Source organism: Caretta caretta, chromosome 3 (assembly GCF_965140235.1).
Source record: "Caretta caretta isolate rCarCar2 chromosome 3, rCarCar1.hap1, whole genome shotgun sequence".
Classification (NCBI taxonomy): Eukaryota; Metazoa; Chordata; order Testudines; family Cheloniidae; genus Caretta; species Caretta caretta.
In genome coordinates, this window is record NC_134208.1 from 151,795,293 (window position 1) to 151,816,445 (window position 21,153).

At 41.9% G+C, this 21,153-nt stretch overlaps 1 protein-coding gene across 1 annotated transcript in view; it reads left to right on the top strand.

Annotated features, from left to right (window-relative positions):
- The window catches only part of DNAH8 (dynein axonemal heavy chain 8), a 598,059-nt gene that overhangs the window by 201,272 nt on the left and 375,634 nt on the right, over positions 1-21,153 (top strand). The window contains exons 24-27 of the mRNA XM_048843472.2: positions 6,439-6,544; positions 9,081-9,184; positions 14,119-14,314; positions 18,556-18,752. Coding sequence (XP_048699429.2) covers positions 6,439-6,544; positions 9,081-9,184; positions 14,119-14,314; positions 18,556-18,752 — 603 coding nt within the window. The remainder of the gene's footprint in view (positions 1-6,438; positions 6,545-9,080; positions 9,185-14,118; positions 14,315-18,555; positions 18,753-21,153) is intronic.

Consider the following 21,153-nt stretch of genomic DNA (forward strand, 5'->3'; position numbering starts at 1 on the left):
GATACCAGGTACTGGTTAAGACTTAGGGATATTTTTTTCAACACTCCACTCACAGAGGTCCTGGGTTGTCCAAGTCATACATGAGAGTCAAAAAACAGCAGACCAGAGAAAAAATTCCAAAGAAACTGGACCTTTTGGGTTGTAAAGTCTACTTCTCATGAGCCTTCAACTTAGAATAATTAATTATCAAGCACTTGCAAAATATGACTTCCTGCTGTGGGACAGACTCCCACCCCAATGGACATGTTCCCTAAGGAATATCAAGAGCAAGTAAGATCAACTATGACTGAGGGTCAACTCAACAGCAGAACAACACTCCGGACAGTGATCGATGTCTCAGATATGGTGACAAGGACCACAGCTATGGCTGTGACAATGAGGCGGTCATCCTGGTTCCAGATTTCTGGCATCCCTTGTGAAGTCCAAGTGACTATAAAGGACTTAGCATTTCAGTGGAATGATCTTCTCAACAATATAATTAATTAAGAATTATGTTATCTGAAAAATTCCTGCATGACCCTTTGTTTACTGGATTTCCATGTTCCAGCTCAGAATCACAAGCAATAGCAACAACAGTGGCCTCAGTTCTCATTCAGATACAGGCCTCAACAGTTTCAAGAACATCTTTCAGAGCCACTGAGGAAGAGACAATGATTCCACTAAAGGCACTCGTTGTTCTGCCCCTCGGCAGCCCCACAACAAGGGCAAGTGCCCAGAAACAGTACTGATGTGATTCTCGAGAGCACAGCTGGAGCATCTATGGATATGTCTCCTTCTACTCAGTTTGGCAACTGCTTGTTTTATTTCAAGTAATCTTAGGTTGAGATTACCTTTGGCCAGTGGGTCTTCAAGATTTGTGAACAAGCGGTATCCCATCAAGTTTCAGACTGAGGCCATGTCCTTCTTTCCTCCTTGTCCCAATCTCTCTTCAGGGACACTTTTGCAACAAGAAGTCAACTCCTTACTACAGCTGGGTGCAATAGAGGTGGTACCTCAAGAATTCAGCTGGAAAGACTTTTACTTCCAGATTCTTAACCCCAAAGAAGAAAGGGGGATTTAGACGCATCCTAGACCTTTGATGTCTTAATCTCTTTATTCATAGTTTCAAATTCAGGATGGTTGCCTTAGCCTCTGTTATCCCCTCCTTGGATCCTTTGGACTGGTTCAGGGCTCTCATCTTGCAAGATGCCTGTTTTCACAGCTCAATAATTCTGGCACACAGAACATTTCTAGAGTTTATGGTAGAGATATCTGAGTACAAATACAAAGTCCTACCCTTTAGCCTGTCCACCATTCCAAGGGTGCTTACCAAAGTTATCACCATGATTGAAGCCCAGCTAAGAAGGCAAGGAATCCAGATTATTTTACCTACACAACTGGCTGATATGGGGCACATCCCTGCAGTAGTTCACTGGCTCCATTCAAAAGGCTCTCAGAACCTCTTTGTTACCCTAGGTCTTGAGGTCAACAAGGACTAGTGGACACAACTGGATCAGGTATGCACAGATGTTCTGTTCTTCTCATCCCTTCCATCGAAGACCCTAATCATGGATGCCTACACCAACTTCAGGTTCAGTGGAAATGGCTGATGCCCAAGACTTCCCAACTCATCAGTATGCTAGAACTCAGAGCTCTTTGGCTGCCCCTCCTATGGAGACTTACCAAAGCAGTGGCTACAGACAATAAGATGGCCGTGCATTACATGAATAGGCAAGGAGGAGCCTGGTTTTGCCCCGCAGTGTAAAGAAACCTTTCCTCTGTGAACTTGAAGTATTTGGCCTCATATCACCCTGACAGCTTTCCATCTTCTGGGTCTTCAGGACACTATGATAGATTGGCTCAGCAGAGACCTCTCAGAAAACCCTGAATGATCCCTCAAATTTTGTTGTTCAAAGTTCGTTCCACAGAAGGGAATACCAGGCGATAGTTCTATACATGACATGCCACAACAACAGATGCCAGAGGTTTTGCTCCAGAGGAGGTAAGAGCCCAGGATCCCTCACAGATGCCTTCCTCTTCCCTTGGACTGCAGACCTCATGTATATTTTTCTAACAATATCCATGATCTCCAAAGTCTTGTGGAAGCTTGGATAAGACTCAGACTGTCAATCTGATAGCCTCATCTTGGGCCAGGCAGCTCTAGTACTCAGACTTGATGAGGCTTTTGATTTAGAAGCCCATCACTTAACTGGCCTTGCTTGACTTACTGTTTCAGGTCTACTGTCAGGTCCTCCATTCAGACCCAGACTCTATATGTTACAGCCTGGGTCCTGACTGACTGACCTCTGCTGAAAGGAATTGCTCAATGGCAATCCTAAACTTCTTGCTTCAGAGTTGGAAGCCTTCCACAAGACAAATTTACTAATTCAAATAAGACCTTTCTCTGTGTAGTCTGAACAGCAGCACCTACACTTCTGCAAACAATGGTCCCAAATATATTGAACTGTTTACTCCTCACTGAAACAGTCGGGAATGTCTCTTAGCTTGATTAAGGGTCATCTCCCTGCTGGAGGGACACACATTGTTCTCTCAGTCTACTGTACTGAGATTTCTTAAGGGACTGACTTATGCCTTTCCACCAGTCAGAGAACCCCTTGCTCCCTGGGATCTCAGTGTAGTGCCAACTTGCTTAATGGTTCCTCCCTTCAAGCCAATGGCTCCCTTCTGATACTATCACCTTTCCATGAAGACATCTTTCCTGTTGGCCATAGCATGGGCCAGGAGAAAAGGGGAAATTCAGGCCCTCCTGGCAGAATCCTCCATACAGTCTTTCACAAGGATAAGATCACCCTGAGGTCTCATCCTAAATTCCTGCCTAAGGTGTCTCAGACTTTCACATTAATCAAACTATTAATCTACCAGCCTTTTTTTCCCCACAGATCTCATTCTTACACGACCAGAGTAAAACTTCATACACTAGATGTGTTTAGAACATTGTCCTTTTCCATGGCCAAGATTAGATTAGTTAGACCTCACCAAGACTATTTGTTGTATTTGCAAAATGGAAGGGGGACAACCAAGTTTTTCACAGAGACTATCCAAATTGGTTTTGGACTTTATACATTCTTGCTATGGATTAGTGAAGCAAGATTCACCTGGTCACATAAGGTCTTATTCAACCTGTGTTCAGGCAGCCTCTGCCAGTCTTTGACCAATGTTCCCTTGACTGAGGTTTGTAGAGCGGTAATTTAGAAATCAGTCCATACTTAGACCATTCACTATGCCTTGGTAAAGGCCTCTAGATCAGACGCAAGCTTTGGTAGAGTGGTCCTTCAATTGATATTTCAGTAGGACCCCTCTTAGACATGTCCAAGAGCGGTGTACTGCTTGCTAGTCACCAAAAATAGTGCGGATAATCACTCTAGAAGAAAGTACAATTATTTATATCACAGTAACTCTGGTTCTTTGAGATGTATTATCTGCACATTTTCCATTACTTGCCCTCCATCCCTGCTAAATCAGAGTCCTGACACTTGGGATTCTTATTGGCAAAGGAACTGATAGGCAGTTGAGACCACCCTGCCCTTTATATCCTCAGCTGGTCACAAGGGCTGCCAGAGTGCAGGAATGGCCCAAAGTACACTGCTATCTCAAAATAATCGAATCTCACACACGTTGGGTGCATCTACATCAAGAGTGGAATCTTATTTTTATTTTGTTTTAAGTGGTTTCGTCTTCATGGACTTTAAAGTAACTTTTTTTTATCAGATGATTCTGGTGATTCATTTTATCAGATGATTTTTTTATCCAGATGATTCTGGACTTCAAGTTCTTTGACTTATAGACCAATTCCCAAATAGAAAAATTACTGTAAATCCCTTGTTTTTGAGAAGGAACTGGAGGTGTTGAAACTAATAACTGATTATAAGTTTATTCAAACTTACTTTAAATCTTGCTGATGGATGAATGCTGAGTGACTGGTCGTTGCTAGATTTCTTTTTCAGTTAGCTATTTTTGTAGGACTTTTATGACGAACATTCTGCAATCTTGTGACCCAATGTCATCTCAGGTCTTTCATTCAGATAAAACAATGCCAGTTTTCTCAAAAGTGGTCTCATGAATCTGTATTTTTGATATTTTTAGGTGTTCACAGACATCAGTCTCTATGGTATTCAAAATACCAAATATTTTTAAATTGCTGATTTAATCAGGACTTTTCCAAATCTAAAGATGACCTAATTTGAATCAGATTAGACCAGCTTGCATGGCTCCAAGATAGCCTTGCACCAGATTAGTTCAAATATCTTGGAGGGAGGTGCTGCAAGGTGGCATAAGCAAAGTTTGCAAGTCATAAGAATCAAGGATTAGGCTGAGAAGTCCAGCCTTTTCGGTCAGTAAGTCACATGAGAGGAGACTGATGTTCCAGAATCTCCGAGATCTTGAGGAGAGAAAGTCACAACATCAACACACAGGCTATGCCAGCCTTTGACCAATCTTCCTGCAGCTGAAGAAAGTCTGCTAGTGAGAAGCACTGTGCCAGCAGAACATTACTGTCTGGCTTCTTGACTGCACTTCTAGCTCTTCCTCTATGAGAGACCAGAAGACTGAGAGAACAGAAGAGGTTGCAACCCCCTATTATCTTAAGTATCTTAATTTTCCTTTTTCTATTTTTATTAGTTAAGAAACAGCCCAGCCATTTTATATTCTTTAATTTTAGGATGTGAAAGTGTAGTATGTACATGCACAGGCCCGCCGACAGCAATTCTGGTCCCCAGGGCGGAACAGTCAGTGGGCACTCTTCCAGCAAGGCCAGGGCTTCCACATGCCACTTGGCTGCCTTCGCTACTGCTGATACCACCCATTGCATGCCTAGGAGCTCTGCAGCCCGCCAGGGCAATTTAAAAGGGGCCAGGGCTCCCGGGCCCTTTTGAATCGTCCAGGCCCCTGGGCAATTGCCCCTTTCCCCCTTCCCCCTAACCCCAACCCCCCGTCAGCAGGCCTGTACATGCATGTATGTCTGAGCACTCATAAAGACCACAAGGGGAAGGCACCATAAAAGGAAAGATCCCCAAGTTTAAACAGCCCTAAATATTGTCTCATAGACTATATGAATAGTTTTATCTTTAAAAGTCTTGATGATAGACTTTAAATTATCTGTAATTTCTGGTAAATAAGAGTTGCCCAACCTTCTGCTTTTCAAGAGTATTTCATTAAAAATCTGTATTATAATATCTCTGTTGTGGAGAAGGAGGAAAAGGTTAGCCACCACATAAGAACAGAATTCTAGGAAGGAAACATTATAATTGGCTTCTCAGGTTGTGGTTTAGACATTAAACCAGGGGTGGCCAGCCTGTGGCTCCGGAGTCACATGAAGCTCTTCAGAAGTTAATATGTAGCTCCTTGTATAGGCACCAACTCCTGGGCTGGAGCTACAGGCACCAACTTTGCTGTGTGCCGGACGGTGCTCACTGCTCAACCCCGGCTCTGCCATGGGCCCTGCCCCAACTCCACCCCTTCCCACACCCCTCCCCCATAATGGCCTGTAGTGCCCTTGCTCTTCCCCCTCTCCCCCAGAGCCTCCTGAACGCAACAAAACAGCTGATCGGGAGGTGCGGGGAGGGAACAGGAGGCTCTGATCGGCCGGGCTGCAGAAGGGTGGGAGGCACTGGGAGCAGGGTGGGGGAGCTGATGCAGGGGCTGCTGATGTATTACTGTGGCTCTTTGGCAGTGTACATTGTTAAATTCTGGCTCCTTATCAGGCTCAGGTTGGCCACCCCGCATTAAACCATTTGCTTTCAGTATTAAACTCTTGACCTGGTTTAAACCAAAGATCTGATAGACTTTAGTGTAAAAATCTTTAGTTGGGATTTATAACCAAATATTCAACCACCTTTTTAGAATCCTCTTTAGAATTTATAAACATTGATTTTGATATTCATTTCATTTAATTAATTTGATGGTTAAATTCCAATCCAATATTGAATCTAATTTATTGATTTGATTTTGATTTAATTGTTGTAATGTTCCATTTTTAGTTTAATATTACTATTAACAGCTTAGCTTTGATTGTTTTGTTGATTTTTCTTTTGTTTAAATTTTTAAATAAAATGATATTGAACCACATTTCTTTCAATAAGCAGTGTTGGTCCAGAACTTTTGAGGATCTTGTTGGGTGTTGGCTAGTTAAACTAAAATCCTGACCATAATTCCCCATAATTAGTCATTGATTCTCAGCTGATGTAAGGGGGGACCGAAATGTCCCATTTCTGGCTGAGGTAACATTTCTTGTGGTATAGGCATTGCAGACGAAATTAAAAATGCAGGTACAATTATTTCAGATCATTAAAATGAGAATTTTTTAAAAAAAATATTACTTCATTGAGTGACTTAGAATAATTTTCTCTCCTTTATTTTACCTTCTCCAATTTACTTCTTTTACATTTCTTTTAACCTTTGGATTATATGAATAAAGGATCTAAATATTTTTATTTGTTGCAGGAATGTAAAGAGATAGTTGCATATTTCAGTCATCAGTTATTAGACAGTCTGTTGAAAGCCACCCGGCTATCTTTGGATACTCTTAAAAAAAGAATGTTTGTTTCAAAGTAAGTTGCAAGTGAAGTAGTACTTCAGTAAAACAGCTTAGAGAGTAATACTGAGGTAGTATTATGAAAATCCATTTGGTTTCTTTATCTTTGTTACCAAGAATTTATACGAAAGACTAAGGGGAAAATGCATTTATGTTCATTGATTGTAATTCTTTTCTTCTAGTACCAACAGATGCTACACATCCTTTTTCCATGAACCAAAGCCTTCTGCCTTTTAATATACCTTCCTGTTTTCAATAGACAAAATAAAGGGTTTTGGCAGTGTAACATATTTCAAATTCATTATTTTTTGTTCATTTTTTCTAGTGGCACTCCCAATACACTAGGTGGTTTCCGGAAATTGGAGAAAGAATTAACCTTGCTTTACATAGCTCACATTCTAACAATGGATAAACAGATTAACAAAGGCTTTTTCCTTCAATCCTTCAACCAAGATTTTCCTTCAATCCTAAAGAAGGTCATCCTGGTGACAGTTTTGATAGCAGATGTATCTGTGAATGCCATGTGCTTTGACTTTAGAATAGTGAACTCAAACTCTGAAGCCAAGTGCTAGATCTGATTTCATCCACAGATAGCGAACAAACACTCTAAGCAAATATTTTGTGCTTCCAAGTTCAAAGAATCCCTACTTTTCTGAGAAAAGATGGTGAAACAATTGTAGCTTACAATGCCCCAACCCAAAAAGTTGCTTCCTCTCTCAGCCAACAAACCAAGAAGAGAATAAAAGTTTTCCTCTACGCAGAGTCACTCCTTTTGCTCATACTCAGGGCAAAGGAGAAAGGAGAACACTTGCAGTGTGTTCTTGGATTGCAGATGCAATCCTTGGAGTAAAGTCTAGGATTCCAAGACTAGAGTTATCTCAGATGCCCCCTAGACATGGCATCAACTATCCACAGAGATTTGGGCCAGTTCTGTAATCAGAGCAGACACTTTGGGGAAACTGTCCTTGCTTAGGAGATTGGTCCTTCCCCACTTCATGCAGCAAAATGTGGGAAATATCTCTTTGGAAGGACTGGAGTTGTTCAGTGAAAAGACACAGCACTCTAGAAATTAAAGGATTCCTGATCAATCCTGGTCTGTCTACCAATCTTCCTATGGAAGACCCTTTTCCATTTTCAACGTAAGGGACAACAGTAATAGTAGGCTATGGTTTGGTACACAGTTTCCTCAATGAGACAGTCGTTTACTAGAAGATAAAGGTCTAGACATTAGAAAAAAAAAGTCTTTATATGGTTCAATTTCTGAATCTTCCTCCAAGATGCAAATCTAAGGACACTCTTGAATTTTCTAAACTTCTGGATTTTAATTTCCCTTCCATTTCTTCTTGAGGAATCATGATTTTTTTCATGATGGCATGGAGTTGAACCTCAGACAAATGGATTTTGGAAATTCTCTGACGAGGCTGTGTAATCCAACTCCTACACATAACATCTGGCCACTGCCTACCTTCAGAGATCTTCCCATTGTAGATATATATAAAGCAGCTACTCTTCACATTTTTACAAAGCATTGTTGCTTGGGTTTGGCTTCAAGTTTCAGGTTTCCCATACCCAAGATTTATTTCCAAGGTAGGGCAGTCCAAATTCTTGCTATAGCCCTACCACCACTGCCAAGAAAATAAAAATTTTCAGGATGCGCTTTTTCTTTATTTGACCAATTTCCTTTCAATATATTTTTTTCTTTCTAATTACTGTCTCCTTCTACAGACTTTAATGTATCTAGTTTCTTGTGTTGGACGTTTAAGAGGTGTTCTATCATTGTGCTTATTGCAGCTTTATCAATTTCGGGGGGGTGGGGGAGGAATGGGGGACATGATTCATACTTTTGTCTGCAAAGTGAAATCCTGGCCCCATTGCAGTCAATAGGAGTTTTGGCTTTCACTTCAGTGGAGCCAGAATTTCAGCACAGATATCCTGCACAGTTGGAATCTTGAGAGAAGGAAATTACTTAGTAGTTTTTCAGTTCACTAAATATATCATTTTGCAGAATTCTCACTCACCTAGCCACTGCATTTTAGGATTTGTAAACTGTCTGTTTTAACATGTCCTGATTCTTGCAACTTGTTTTCACTTTTTTTTGTCTTTGGGGGTATGTTTTAATCATGTGTTGATCATTTTGTAATGGTTTATCATCCTGGAAATTTCACTTTCCACCCTATTGAAGGACCTGATTGAAATGCTTGGTGAGCAGATTTCATTATTTTTGGAGAGCCTTCTGTCACACTTAAACAAGTACTGACTGGAAGGCTCTAAGGGCAGTGTCTAGGTCCAGGGTGACATCTGGCTATCTTTGGTGGGGATGGTGGTGCTCTTGGCTGCTACCACTACCCTTAGACATTAAAAACTTTTAGAACTAGGGGCATTCTGTCTGTCCTGTGTTACAGATCCTGGGGTGAGAATTCTCCAAAGTGATTTCAGAGATGCCAAATTTCAAGGGAAGTAATTTCCTTTTATAGTAACTCAAATGATGATGGCATGATAATTAAAAAGTTTTATGGTGAAGTATATATAATGTGTTTCAATTTTATTTTCGGCACCAGCACCTTTGGACGAACAGCTTTTTTTGCTCAGGCAAGCAAATCTGAAGAGGTTGTTTCTTTCCTAAAAGCTGAAGTGCATCTTGCTATTCCTAATGTGGTAAGCACTATGTGATATTATATTTAGCAAAGTAAGAAGATGTTATCTAAGAATTACATTTCCATATCCCCACTTGTGAGATGTGTGATACCTGTGCTGACCTTGAAACCATCTAAAATAACAGTGACTGCTGGGGCAAGGCAGGTGTCCCCTTGGTAAAATGTGTTCACACCCCGACATCCTCAGTTCCCTCTTACAGTGGCTAGCTGCAGGCATCAGGACCATTTATAGAGTGTTGTAGTATTTGTCAGCAACTATATTTCCTATTTGTTCATTTCTGTTCTTTTTGATTATTGTAGTTGGCTGTTAATTTCTCCCTTATTTTTGGTTTTTGAAATGTTAGATTGGTTCTTTTTTATATTGACTCTTTGGCTGTTTTATGACTTTAGCCCTTGGTGTGGTTATGTGATTGTGTTGATAGTTTTTGTTGTTGTGGTGTTTTTGTCATGGCCACCATCTTTAAAGGCACATCACCTCACTTGTATTACGAACAATGGAAAATGGTGATCATTTGGAAAAAGAGAAATTCTTCGTAGGTTTCTCTGAAGTTTTTATGCACCAGCCTGTGCTGACAGATAAACTTTGTTATGAAAATTAATGCCAAAAATTGCCATTAATATTAAATACTTATTTTCAAAAGTAATCCATTTCACCAGATCTATTTAACAGGGAAGGTAGATGGGAGTCGCAAACTAGGGTGTGTGCATGTGGGTTTTTTTAGAGATTCATGAGGAAGGTGGAGACTGGAGTATGAATATATAGGGAAGTTTAAGGAGGTGCAACAGGTAGGGGAAATTTGGAGTAAAGGAGGGAAGGGGTATACTCTCTAGCTGCTTTGCAGTGATCTGGCTAAAGAAAGTGGCTTTAAATCCTGCATAACTGGACAAATATGTTCAGGCTGTTTTATGCTACTCTAGAGTGGTATAAAGCAGCTGGAGCATACTGGTGAATCTAGCCATGAAAATTATATATTTAAAACGTGATTTGAGATTGATACTACTTATCTTAAAATCTCTAGAAATGTCACATGGTAGTATTCTTTGAATTTCTTATGTAGTGTTAATATATGAGAACTGTAATTAAAACCAAAAATTTACATTTTCTGACAAAACTGTGTTGAGATGGAGTTAAATACATTACAGGGATGTTGTAATTATCCCCAAACCAAATGTTGTTCTTTGAGATTTTTTTTTTTTGCACATGGATCTTACTTCAAGGTGCATGTGTGCTCCATGAACATGAGATTGTAGTTTTTTTGATCAGCGGCGTCCACTGGGGTTGCACCTGCACCCTACATATTGTCCCTCACTTCTTTTTTTTTTTATCACCCATGGCAGCTGAGACGGAACTTAGGATATGTCCACCTGCTTCCCCACAATCCTTTATTATAGATTCAGTGTTTTGTGTAGTAGTTAGGTCTTTATTACTAGTTATGCTTATTGTTTTACTTTTATATAGCCAAAACCCACACATTTTTATTAGGTTTTAGTTAGGGCCAGGGCCTTCTCAACACCAAGACCTTTCAGCCTCATGGCAGAAGCTAAGTACCCATGTTTTAAATCTTGACCACCTTCTTCAAGTGCTTGGCTATATATATTTCACTGTTGGTGTGCATGCACCCAATGCACCTGAGTTCAGATTCTTTTGGCCAGCAGTGTCCGTTGATTCCAAGATTCTGACTTGTGTCTGTCTATACAGCTGGCTCACAGGAAGTACATGTGATTCCTAGTAGGAAAGACTTACTACCAGTGCAGGTTCACTAAGGGCCTTGCAGTGGTGGCAACACATTTAAGAAGGCGCTGCACACAAATTTACCCATGTCTCAATGACTGGTTGATCAGAGAGAAATCACCTCATCAAGTAGCACAGTTCAAACATTCTTCAGTCTGTTCTCACTGGGGTTCAGAATAAACAAGGCCCCCATTCACTATAACCCTTATCATAGAATACATAGGGATGCTGCTGGATTCAAATTCAGTAAAAGTGTATTTCCCATGGTAAAGATTCCAGACTATAGTGGACTTCATTACCCAATTACAGGCTCACCAAAACATCAATAAGGATGTGCCTCAGGCTTCTGGGACACATGGTCTTCTGAACATACATGACACAGTTTGCTAGACTTCACCTATGTTCCATACAGGGGTAGTTAAAAATCAGTGTATTTTCCCAGAAAGAATCACATGGACATGCACGTGACCTTTGCAAATGAAGTTATCTTCTTATTAGACTGGTAGAAAGACCCACATCAAGTGGAAAAGGGGTTCACTTCTCCTGGCTTCTGTCTACCAAGAATCTAGTGACAGATGCCTCCATTCAAGGATGGGAAGCTCACTCAGATTACCGATAAATATAAGACCACTGGTAGTTTTAGCATATTATTTCAATAGAACTACCAGTTTTAGGAAGTCATTTTGGTTATTTGTTTCTTACACTATGACCTTTATGATTCTTAGTATTTCTGCCCAGACTTTTTCCAGGAGTGTTAAACAATGTATCATTTAATGCTATGAGTGAGCAGTAGTCCCTGTGGCACTATTGTAAGATTTCATTGTACTAGGGCAGTGACAGTGTCTTTTGCTTGCCTTAAACATGTTCCTATTGAAGAAATCTGTAAATCTGCTCCTTGGAAGTCAGTCCATATCTTTAATAAATATTATGCTTTGGATTTGCCTTCAAGAGCAGATTTAGATTTGATGATGCTTCAAACTTTATTTAATTAGGACTCTTTCTACATCCTGAGTTTTCAGCACTGCTTGCCATACTACTCACAAGTGGGAATATGTGGAGCCACTCAAAGAAGAAATGAAGTTTACTTACTTGTAACTAATATTCTTCTAGATGACTCTGCATATTCACCCTTCCCTCCCACCTTCCCCTCTTTCTTAGAGTTATATAATGGTTTCTCTATGTTGGCAGTGGAATGAACTGAGGCAGAAAACATTGCAGAACCCCTATATAGACTCACCCTCAGAACGTTAAGGTACACTGAGGAGAGAGACAGGAGGGGGCATATGTGTGCTCTAATGGGTGCTGCTTGCAGACGGTTCTACCATTAGCCTGCAGTGGACAGCACATAACCCGTAAGTGTGAATGTGCAGAGTAATTGTGAAGAACTCCAGGTATTAGTAAATAACCTTCATTTACTGCAATTTAAGTAACCTCTTTATGAATCCGACAAATTTAATAAATATTAAATTTAAAAGAAATGCAAACATACCCAGATATGGAAATGCACATTTAGGGCACCCAGACTACCTTAACTCTGCCTCATAGTGACACTATGGTGGGGAGGGGAGGAGGAGGAGAAAAATCTGCGTCTTTAAAAAGAAATTTAATCTAATCTGTGACCAAAAACATGAATATGCCTAAATCATAATCATATGATTATTGCATTGTGACACTACAGGACATTTTCAGAAATGGTCTTTGTCAAGGTTCCTTCCCCACTCTGAACTCTAGGGTACAGACGTGGGGACCCGCATGAAAGATCCCCTAAGCTTATTCTTACCAGCTTAGGTTAAAAACTTCCCCAAGGTACAAACTTTGCCTTGTCCTTGAACAATATGCTGCCACCACCAAGTGATTTAAACAAAGAACAGGGAAAGAGACTACTTAGAGAAGTCTTCCCCAAAATATCCCCCCAAGCCCTACACCTCCTCTCCTGGGGAAGGCTTGATAATGATATCCTCACCAATTGGTACAGGTGAACACAGACCCAAACAGTTGGATCTTAAGAACAATGAAAAATCAATCAGGTTCTTAAAAGAAGAATTTTATTTAAAGAAAAGGTAAAAGAATCACCTCTGTAAAATCAGGGTGGTAAATACTTTACAGGGTAATCAGATTCAAAACATAGAGAATCCCTCTAGGCAAAACCTTAAATTACAAAAAGACACAAAAACAGGAATACACATTCCCTCCAACACAGCGAATTTTACAAGTCAAAAAACAAAAGGAAATCTAACGCATTTTCTAGCTAGATTACTTACTGACTTTACAGGAGTTGGAAGGCTTGCATCCTTGATCTGTTCCCGGCAAAGGTATCACTCAGACAGACCAAAACTTTTTTCCCCCTTCAGATTTGAAAGTATCTTGTTTCCTCATTGGTCATTTTGGGTCAGGTGCCAGCGAGGTTACCTTAGCTTCTTAACCCTTTACAGATGAAAGGATTTTGCCTCTGGCCAGGAGGGATTTTATAGCACTAAATACAGAAAGGTGGTTACCCTTCCCTTTATATTTATAGGTTTCAGAGTAGCAGCCGTGTTAGTCTGTATTCGCAAAAAGAAAAGGTACACCTTTTCTTTATATTTAAGGCATTCTTGGTCCTGGTAATGGTGCTGAGGAAGTTGAGGTCAGCTTTGCAAATCCAGAAGTGAAGGTTTTTGAACCTGTATCTGTCTTTGTCAGCTCCTTCAAGGATTCCAGTCAGGAACCTTGGATAATTCAGCTTCTCTCATGGCTTCTCCTGAATTAGAAGGATCTGAAGCCTAGCCTGTCAATCCTTGCAATCCATAGGTGTTAAGGTCTGACAGATCTCACACTGGTTGGGGGGATGAGCTTCCTCAGACAGAATAGTTAGCTGGAGACGGCACCCAACTTCAGAAATATTCCTGGGCAGGAGGTGCAATTCTTTAATTTTGGGGGGAAGGGTCAGCACAAGCAATGGCATTGAGTAGTTGGACACAAGAAAGGTAATATTCTGTGGCTGGCAATGGGGCAATGTCGCACATATCCATCCCTGAGTAAAACAGAGCTCTGGACAATTGTGATTCAGAGGGGTGCTTCTGAGTCACAATTATTTTGAACTCCTACTGGGGTGGCACAGCTATGCAGCACCCTTAGCAAGGACTATAACGAAAGGCTCAATGTAGCCCTTGGAAAATTAGGTTATGGTGCATTTATTTAAACAACATTTTTTATATTTTGTGCAGGTAATGGTTCCTAGTTTAGATGATATACAGCAAGCCATCAATCGAATGATCCAATTAACACTGGAAGTAAGTCGTGGAGTCGCACACTGGGGACAGCAACACTTACAAAAATCTAGTATATTACTGAACAGAAATGTACCTGTTGTCTCCTCATCACCCAGTGTGGTAGCAGGGAAAACAGCCAAAAAAGAAGAAAGTAAGGTTTTTTGCTTACTTTAACTTTTTTCTTCTAATAAAATGTCTTTGCTTCTGAATATTTCATGATTATTCTCATTTGGTTTGAAAGGGACCTAGTGTGTATTCTTTTGGATTATCTTAGCTATTTTTACTTTAATTTAGTCAGTTGTATTTAACAGAAGTGCGTATTTCATACTCATGAAAGTAGTAGTAAACTACATAATAATCAGATAAACTACCGCATTATGTAAATATTGTCACAGTATAGGTTTCCCCTTTAACTTCAAGCAACATAAACTCGTTAGTGGTACCTTTATGTACTGCTCCTACTTTCTTACTACTGAAGAATGGAGTACATCATGTTATTGGATAAAATAAAGAGTTATGCAAACTTCATTCACTGGGTCGTTAACATGGGAAAGAGAGGCAGTGCTGTTGTTAGGATTCAGGATTCACTAACATTACAATTGAAAGATTTCATTATTATCTGTATTCCTAAAGTGGACATATGCAGAATTGTCCTATTACCAGCATTATTAAGAGAGAGGAAGGATGCTAGAGTGGTTAGGGCACTGGGTAGGATTTATGAGACCGGGGTTCAGTAACCCTCTCCACCACAAGCTTTCTGTCTGTGCTTCAATTCTGCATCTGTAAATTCAGGACAGCAGTACTTCTGTAACTCACAGGAGTGTAGTAAGGATAAATACATTAAAGATTGTAGGATGCTTGGATGCTGAGGTGATGGTGGCCATATAAGTAACTAAGATTGGTGACTAGATTGTCATTTAAATCACGAGGGGCATATGTTGCACAGAATTTTTAGAGTTCAATTAATATGCCATGATATGAGAGAATGTAGAGATGCATAGAGCATTACTGGCAGGGCTGGCCTTAGGGCAGGGCAATGTGGGCACCCACCCAGGGCTCTGTAGTCAGGGGGCACCGTGGTGCATAGGTCAGGGGCTTGGGCTTCCCCTTGCTGCCTGTGGGGTGCAGCCTGGCATCGCAGGAGCGTTGCGTACACTTCCCTGCTCTTGAGCGAAGGTCACCTGCTCACTGCTCCATGTGGTTTCCCAGCCTGGCTCCAAGTCGTGCCTCCACGCTCTGTGACTGCGAGCCAGGCTCTTCCCCGCGTCCTTCCCCCAGATTGTCCCAGTCCAATGGAAGGTGAGTGGGGTGTCTCGTCCAGCCAATGGGAGCTGGAAGTTGCCAGCCTCTTCCAGGTTGGGATGGGAAGGGAAGAGACTGGGAATTAAAACTGCAGGGCAGAGAGATCAGTAAGTCTTAGGGGGTCCTGATCCCGTGTCCCAGGTTCCAGCCCCCCACAGCTCCCAGGGGACCCCCTCTCTATGCCCCCATCTACAAGCCCTTCCATCTCCTGAGGGCCCCTTCCCTGTGCTCCCAGCTCCTAGCCCCCCCCAGCTCCCAGGGGACACCTCCATGTGCCCCCGGCTCCCAGCCCCCCCCCAGCTTCCAGGGGCCTTCCCTGTGCCTCGATGGTCCCAGCCCTCCCAGCTCCCAGGGCTCTCCCCCGTGCCCCAAGAGCCTGGGGTACCCCTCCCTGTGCCCCTAGCTCCCAGCACCCCTCCATGCCCACACATCTCCCAGGAGGCACCTTCTTCTGCCCCACCAATCCCAGCCTCCCAGTTCTCAGCCCCTCCTCGCCCCATTCTCCCCAGTTTTCAGGGGGTCCCTCACATCTTCAAGGTTCCCCTCCTGCATGCCACACTGTCCTCACAGTTCCCCATGCTCCCCAGCTGTCATGGACTCCCCCTTTTTCTTACTCATCCCAAAGGGAGGTATTAGTGCAGGTGGTTGGGGATATTTCAGGAGCCAACCTTCCGCCATCACCATCCACCCTAGCTACCTTCAGTGGACTGGAGCATTTTAACCTCTCCCTCCCACAATAAGCCACCTTCCCTGGGGCTGAGGAGGGGCACTTCAATATTGTGGATGCTCAGTATTGGGGTGGGGAGAGATCTGCCCTTCTGGAGCCCCCATGTCACCACAACATTGTGATTCCATCTGTGCAGCTCCGGTTCCCTCCACCCTTTCTGGGACTCTCAGGTCACCATGCTACTCTGCCAACACCAGCCTTCTGGTGCCCTTCTGTGACTGCGCCTCCCCTTGGGCTGCCAACCCTCTGGGGCTCTGGCAGAGGAGCTGGATGCTGTGTTGAGTGGGAGAGTTTGGGAGGTGCAGGAGAGATACGACTCTGCCCCAGAGCCCGCTCACTCTGTGAGAATGCGGAAGACTGCCTACTATATTGTCTTGGCTGTCTTGCTCAATGACCAAATGAGGGAATTCCTATAACACTTGCTGGGGGAGTCAAAATGACTTCTGTGGGGTTTCCTATGATGCCCATCACCATGGCATCCAGATGTGAATCACTGCAAGGCAAGACCGGCCCTACGTGTGGGCAATGTGGGCAGGGGCGGTGCTGTGGTTAAGAGGCAAGAAGCAGGGTGGGCCTGAAGTGTGAGGTCATAGAAGGGAGTTTGGGGCAGTGAGGGGTGGGGGGAGAGGCAGTGGGGGCAGGGGCGATGGGGATGGGGTAGGGAGCCTGGGAAGGCAGCTGGGGCCAGAGGCGGCAAAATACAAGTTTGCCCAGGGTGCTATTTTCCCTAAGGCCAGCCCTGATTACTTTCTGAAAATATTTTTGACTCTTTTAAAGAAAATGTGAGAAAATAGCATAAAAATAATTGTCAACAAAAATACTGGGAATCACACTTTTAAAAATGTGTTGAATTGTATGTAAATTAGGGCTGCAGATTAATCGGAGTTAATCCATGTGATTAACACAAAACAAATTAACTAGATTAAAAAATAGTTGTGATTAATCACATTTTTAATTGTACTCTTAAATAATAATAAAATGCCAATTTAAATTTATTATAAATATTTTTGGACTTTTTTGACATTTTCAAATATATTGATTTCAATTATAATACAGAATACAAAAGTGTATAGTGCTCACTTTATCTTATTGTTTTTGATTACAAATATTTGTACTGTAGTGTAATCTCTTTTTATCATGAAATATCTTACAAATGTAGAATTATTATTTTTTACATAATTGCACTCAAATACAAAGCAATGTAAAACTTTAGAGCCTACATGTCCATTCAATCCTCCCCTTTATTCAGCCAATTGCTAAGACAAACAAGTTTGTTTACATCTATGGGAGATAATGCTGCCCGCTTCTTAATTATAATGTCACCTGAAAGTGAGAACATGCATTCGCATGGCACTGTTGTAGCGGGCGTTGCAAGGTATTTATGTGCCAGACATGCTAAACATTCATATGCCCCTTCATGCTTCGACTTGCAGGCTCTAAATTTTACATTGTTTTGTTTTTTGACTAAGGTTATGTAAAAAAGCCCTACATTTGTAAGTTGCACTTTCATGATAAAGAGATTGCACTACAGTACTTGTATGAAGTGAATTGAAAAATACTGTTCTTTTCTTTATCTTTTTTACAGTGCAAATATTTATAATAAAAAATAACATAAAGTGAGCACTGTACACGTATTCTGAAATCAATATATTTGAAAAGGTAGAAAAACATCCAAAATATTTATAATAAATTTAAATTGGTATTCTATTATTGTTTCAGTGCAATTAAAACTGCAATTAATCACTACTATTTTTTTAATCTCACAATTAATTGTAATTCTTTTTTAAAATCATTTGACATCCCCAATGGACTTATATGTACTAACCTCTCACATGTAGAAATTGAAGTTAAAATGTTTCTCTTGGGCGACAAGTGACATTTACGGATCCTTAAACTACATATTTTGACTCAATTGGATGTCTGCTTAGAAAAGAGTCTTTCATGGAATAACAAGGGTGTCGCATATAAGAGATAAAATACCTCATACTGTTTGAGAGAACTTGTATGGTTAAATATTTGAAATGTATGGTTTTAACAAACCTAATAAATATCACTTTACATAAAGTAACATCAAAACTGTGCTAGGTGTCCACTCTACAAGAAGAATGAAGACAGAGTCCCTGAAAATTTAAAATGCAAATGGGCAATATATAGATAGAGGAGAGGGGAATGGGATGCAACAACCCAAGCAGTAATGAAGTACAGGTTACAGGTTTTGACACTTCCACAATTTTTGGTTTAACTCTTTTGTCTTCTGTTTTGTTAAAAGTATATTGGGAGATGATTCTAGTTTTATGTTTTTGGAAATCTGAAGGGGGATTTTAATGGTTTGTTAACTTTTATGTAAATTGTTTATTTTACAGAAGTACTCGATGACAGCATTCCTGTAAGAAAGCTAAGAAATTTTTATCCAGGTGTTGCAGAACACAAAGATATTTCTAAATTAGTTGTGCTCCTCTCCTCGTCTGTAAATTCTGTAAGAAAAGCAGCTAGTGAAGCACTGCAAGACTTTCAGAAATATAAGGTTCTGTGGACAGAAGACAGAGATGCTAAAGTTCAGGTAAATTTATTGATGAGCATTTCTAGAGGAGTATCATCTATAACAGGGGTACACAAAGGTCTTCGAGGGGGCATGTCAACTCATTGAGATTTTTGCCTAGTTTTACAACAGGCTCTAGAGCTGTGCAGTGGGACAGGGATCCCACAGGTACCACAGGACCCACTGCCATAATACCAGGAGCAGGATAAAAATTCAACAAACAAGGCGGGCGCGGGTTGAAGTGGGTATTATGGGGTGGAAAGGAAGCAGGATTAAAATAATAGTGCTCCCTTGCCACAAACAACTTGAACGCCCCAGCCAGCAACCATTGCTTTCTGGTTGCCCAGTTCTGAAGGCAGTGCCGCTGTCCGCAGCAGCGCAGAAATAAGGGGGGCAATACCATACCACTGCTATCCGGCCGCCGAATGACAAGGCTCACAAGTGAAAAACAGGCTTAATATCACACTGAAATGTAAGTAAAATATTTGTATTCCAGTTGGTTTATTTTATAATTATATGGCAAAAATGAGAAAGTAAACAATTTTTCAGTAATAATGTTTTTTGACACTTTGTAATTTTATGTCTGATTTTGTAAGCAAGTAGTTTTTAAGTGAGGTGAAACTTGGGGTACACAAGACAAATCAGACTCCTGAAAGGGATATAGTAGTCTGGAAAGGTTGAGAACCACTTCTCTATAAGTCTCTTCATCTTCTAAAATAAGAAGACAACTGAAGAAGATTGGAGGAAAAGGATGTGGAAATAAATTGAATAACAGCTGAAAGAAATCACTATGACCTTACAGCAACAGGAGTAAACTATATATACTGTATTTTTCCTAAGCAGGAGCACCCCACAAGTGAGGTGAATTAGGGTATATTTACACTGTGATTAAACCCACCCACGACTGGCTTGTGTCAGCTGACTCGGGCTCACAAGGTTTGGGCTGCAGAGTTGTAAAATTGCGGTATAGACGTTCAGGTTCAGGCTGGAGCCTAGGCTCTGGGACCCTCCCCCTTTGCAGGGTCCCAAAGCTTGGGTTCCAGCCATAGGCGGCAACTTCCCCTCTTCCCCGTGAGTGCTCGATTCCCCTCCCTACCTCCAGGCCCCGCCCCCACTCCACCTCCGGCAATTTGGCCATCCTGATGGCAATGGGGCAGGCTCATGCTGTGGAACGCCTATTCTGGGCCCGTGAAACAAGCACAGACTGGTGGGACCACATAGTGTTGCAGGTCTGGGATGATTCCCAGTGGCTGCAAAACTTTCGCATGCATAAGGGCACTTTCATGGAACTTTGTGGCTTGCTTTCCCCTGCTCTGAAGCACAATAATACCAAGATGAGAGCAGCCCTCACAGTTCACAAGTGAGTGGTGATAGCCCTCTGGAAGCTTGCAATGCCAGACAGCTACCAGTCAGTCGGGAATCAATTTGGACTGGGCAAATCTATTGTGGGGGCTGCTGTGATCCAAGTAGCCAACACAATCACTGAGCTGCTGGTAGCAAGAGTAGTGACTGTGGGAAATGTGCAGGTCACAGTGGATGGCTTTGCTGCTACAGGTTTCCCTAACTGTGGTGGGGTGATAGATGGAATGCATATCCCTATCTTGGGACTGGACCACCAAGGCAGCCAGTACATAAACTGAAAGGGGTACTTTTCAATAGTGCTGCAAGCACTGGTGGATCACAAGGGATGTTTCACCAACATCAACGTGGGATGGCCGGGAAAGGTACATGACGCTCGCATCTTCAGGAACTCTGGTCTGTTTCAAAAGCTGCAGGAAGGGACTTTATTCCCAGACCAGAAAATAACCGTTGGGGATGTTGAAATGCCTATAGTCATCCTCGGGGACCCAGCCGACCCCTTGCTCCCATGGCTTATGAAGCCATACACAGGGAGCCTGAACAGTAGTCAGGAGTTGTTCAACTATAGGCTGAGCAAGTGCAGAACGGTGGTTGAATATGCATTTGGATGTTTAAAAGCACGCTGGTGCAGTTTACTGACTCGGGTAGACCTCAGCGAAGCCAATATTCCCATTGTTATTACTGCTTGTTGTGCGCTCCACAATACCTGTGAGAGTAAGGGGGAGACATTTATGGCGGGGTGGGAAGTTGAAGCAAATCGCCTGGCTGCTGACTACACGCAGCCAGACACCAGGGCAGTTAGAAGAGCACAGCAGGGCACGCTGTGCATCAGAGAAGCTTTGAAAATCAGTTTCATGGCTGAGCAGGCTACTGTGTGACAGTTCTGTTTGTTTCTTCTTGATGAAAACCCGCCCCCTCGGTTCACTCTACTTTTCTGTAAGCCAACCGCCCTCCTCTCCCGCCTTTGATCACTGCTTGCAGAGGCAATAAAGTCATTGTTGTTTCAAATTGATGCATTCTTTATTAATTCATCACACAAATGGGGGGAGAACTGCCAAGGTAG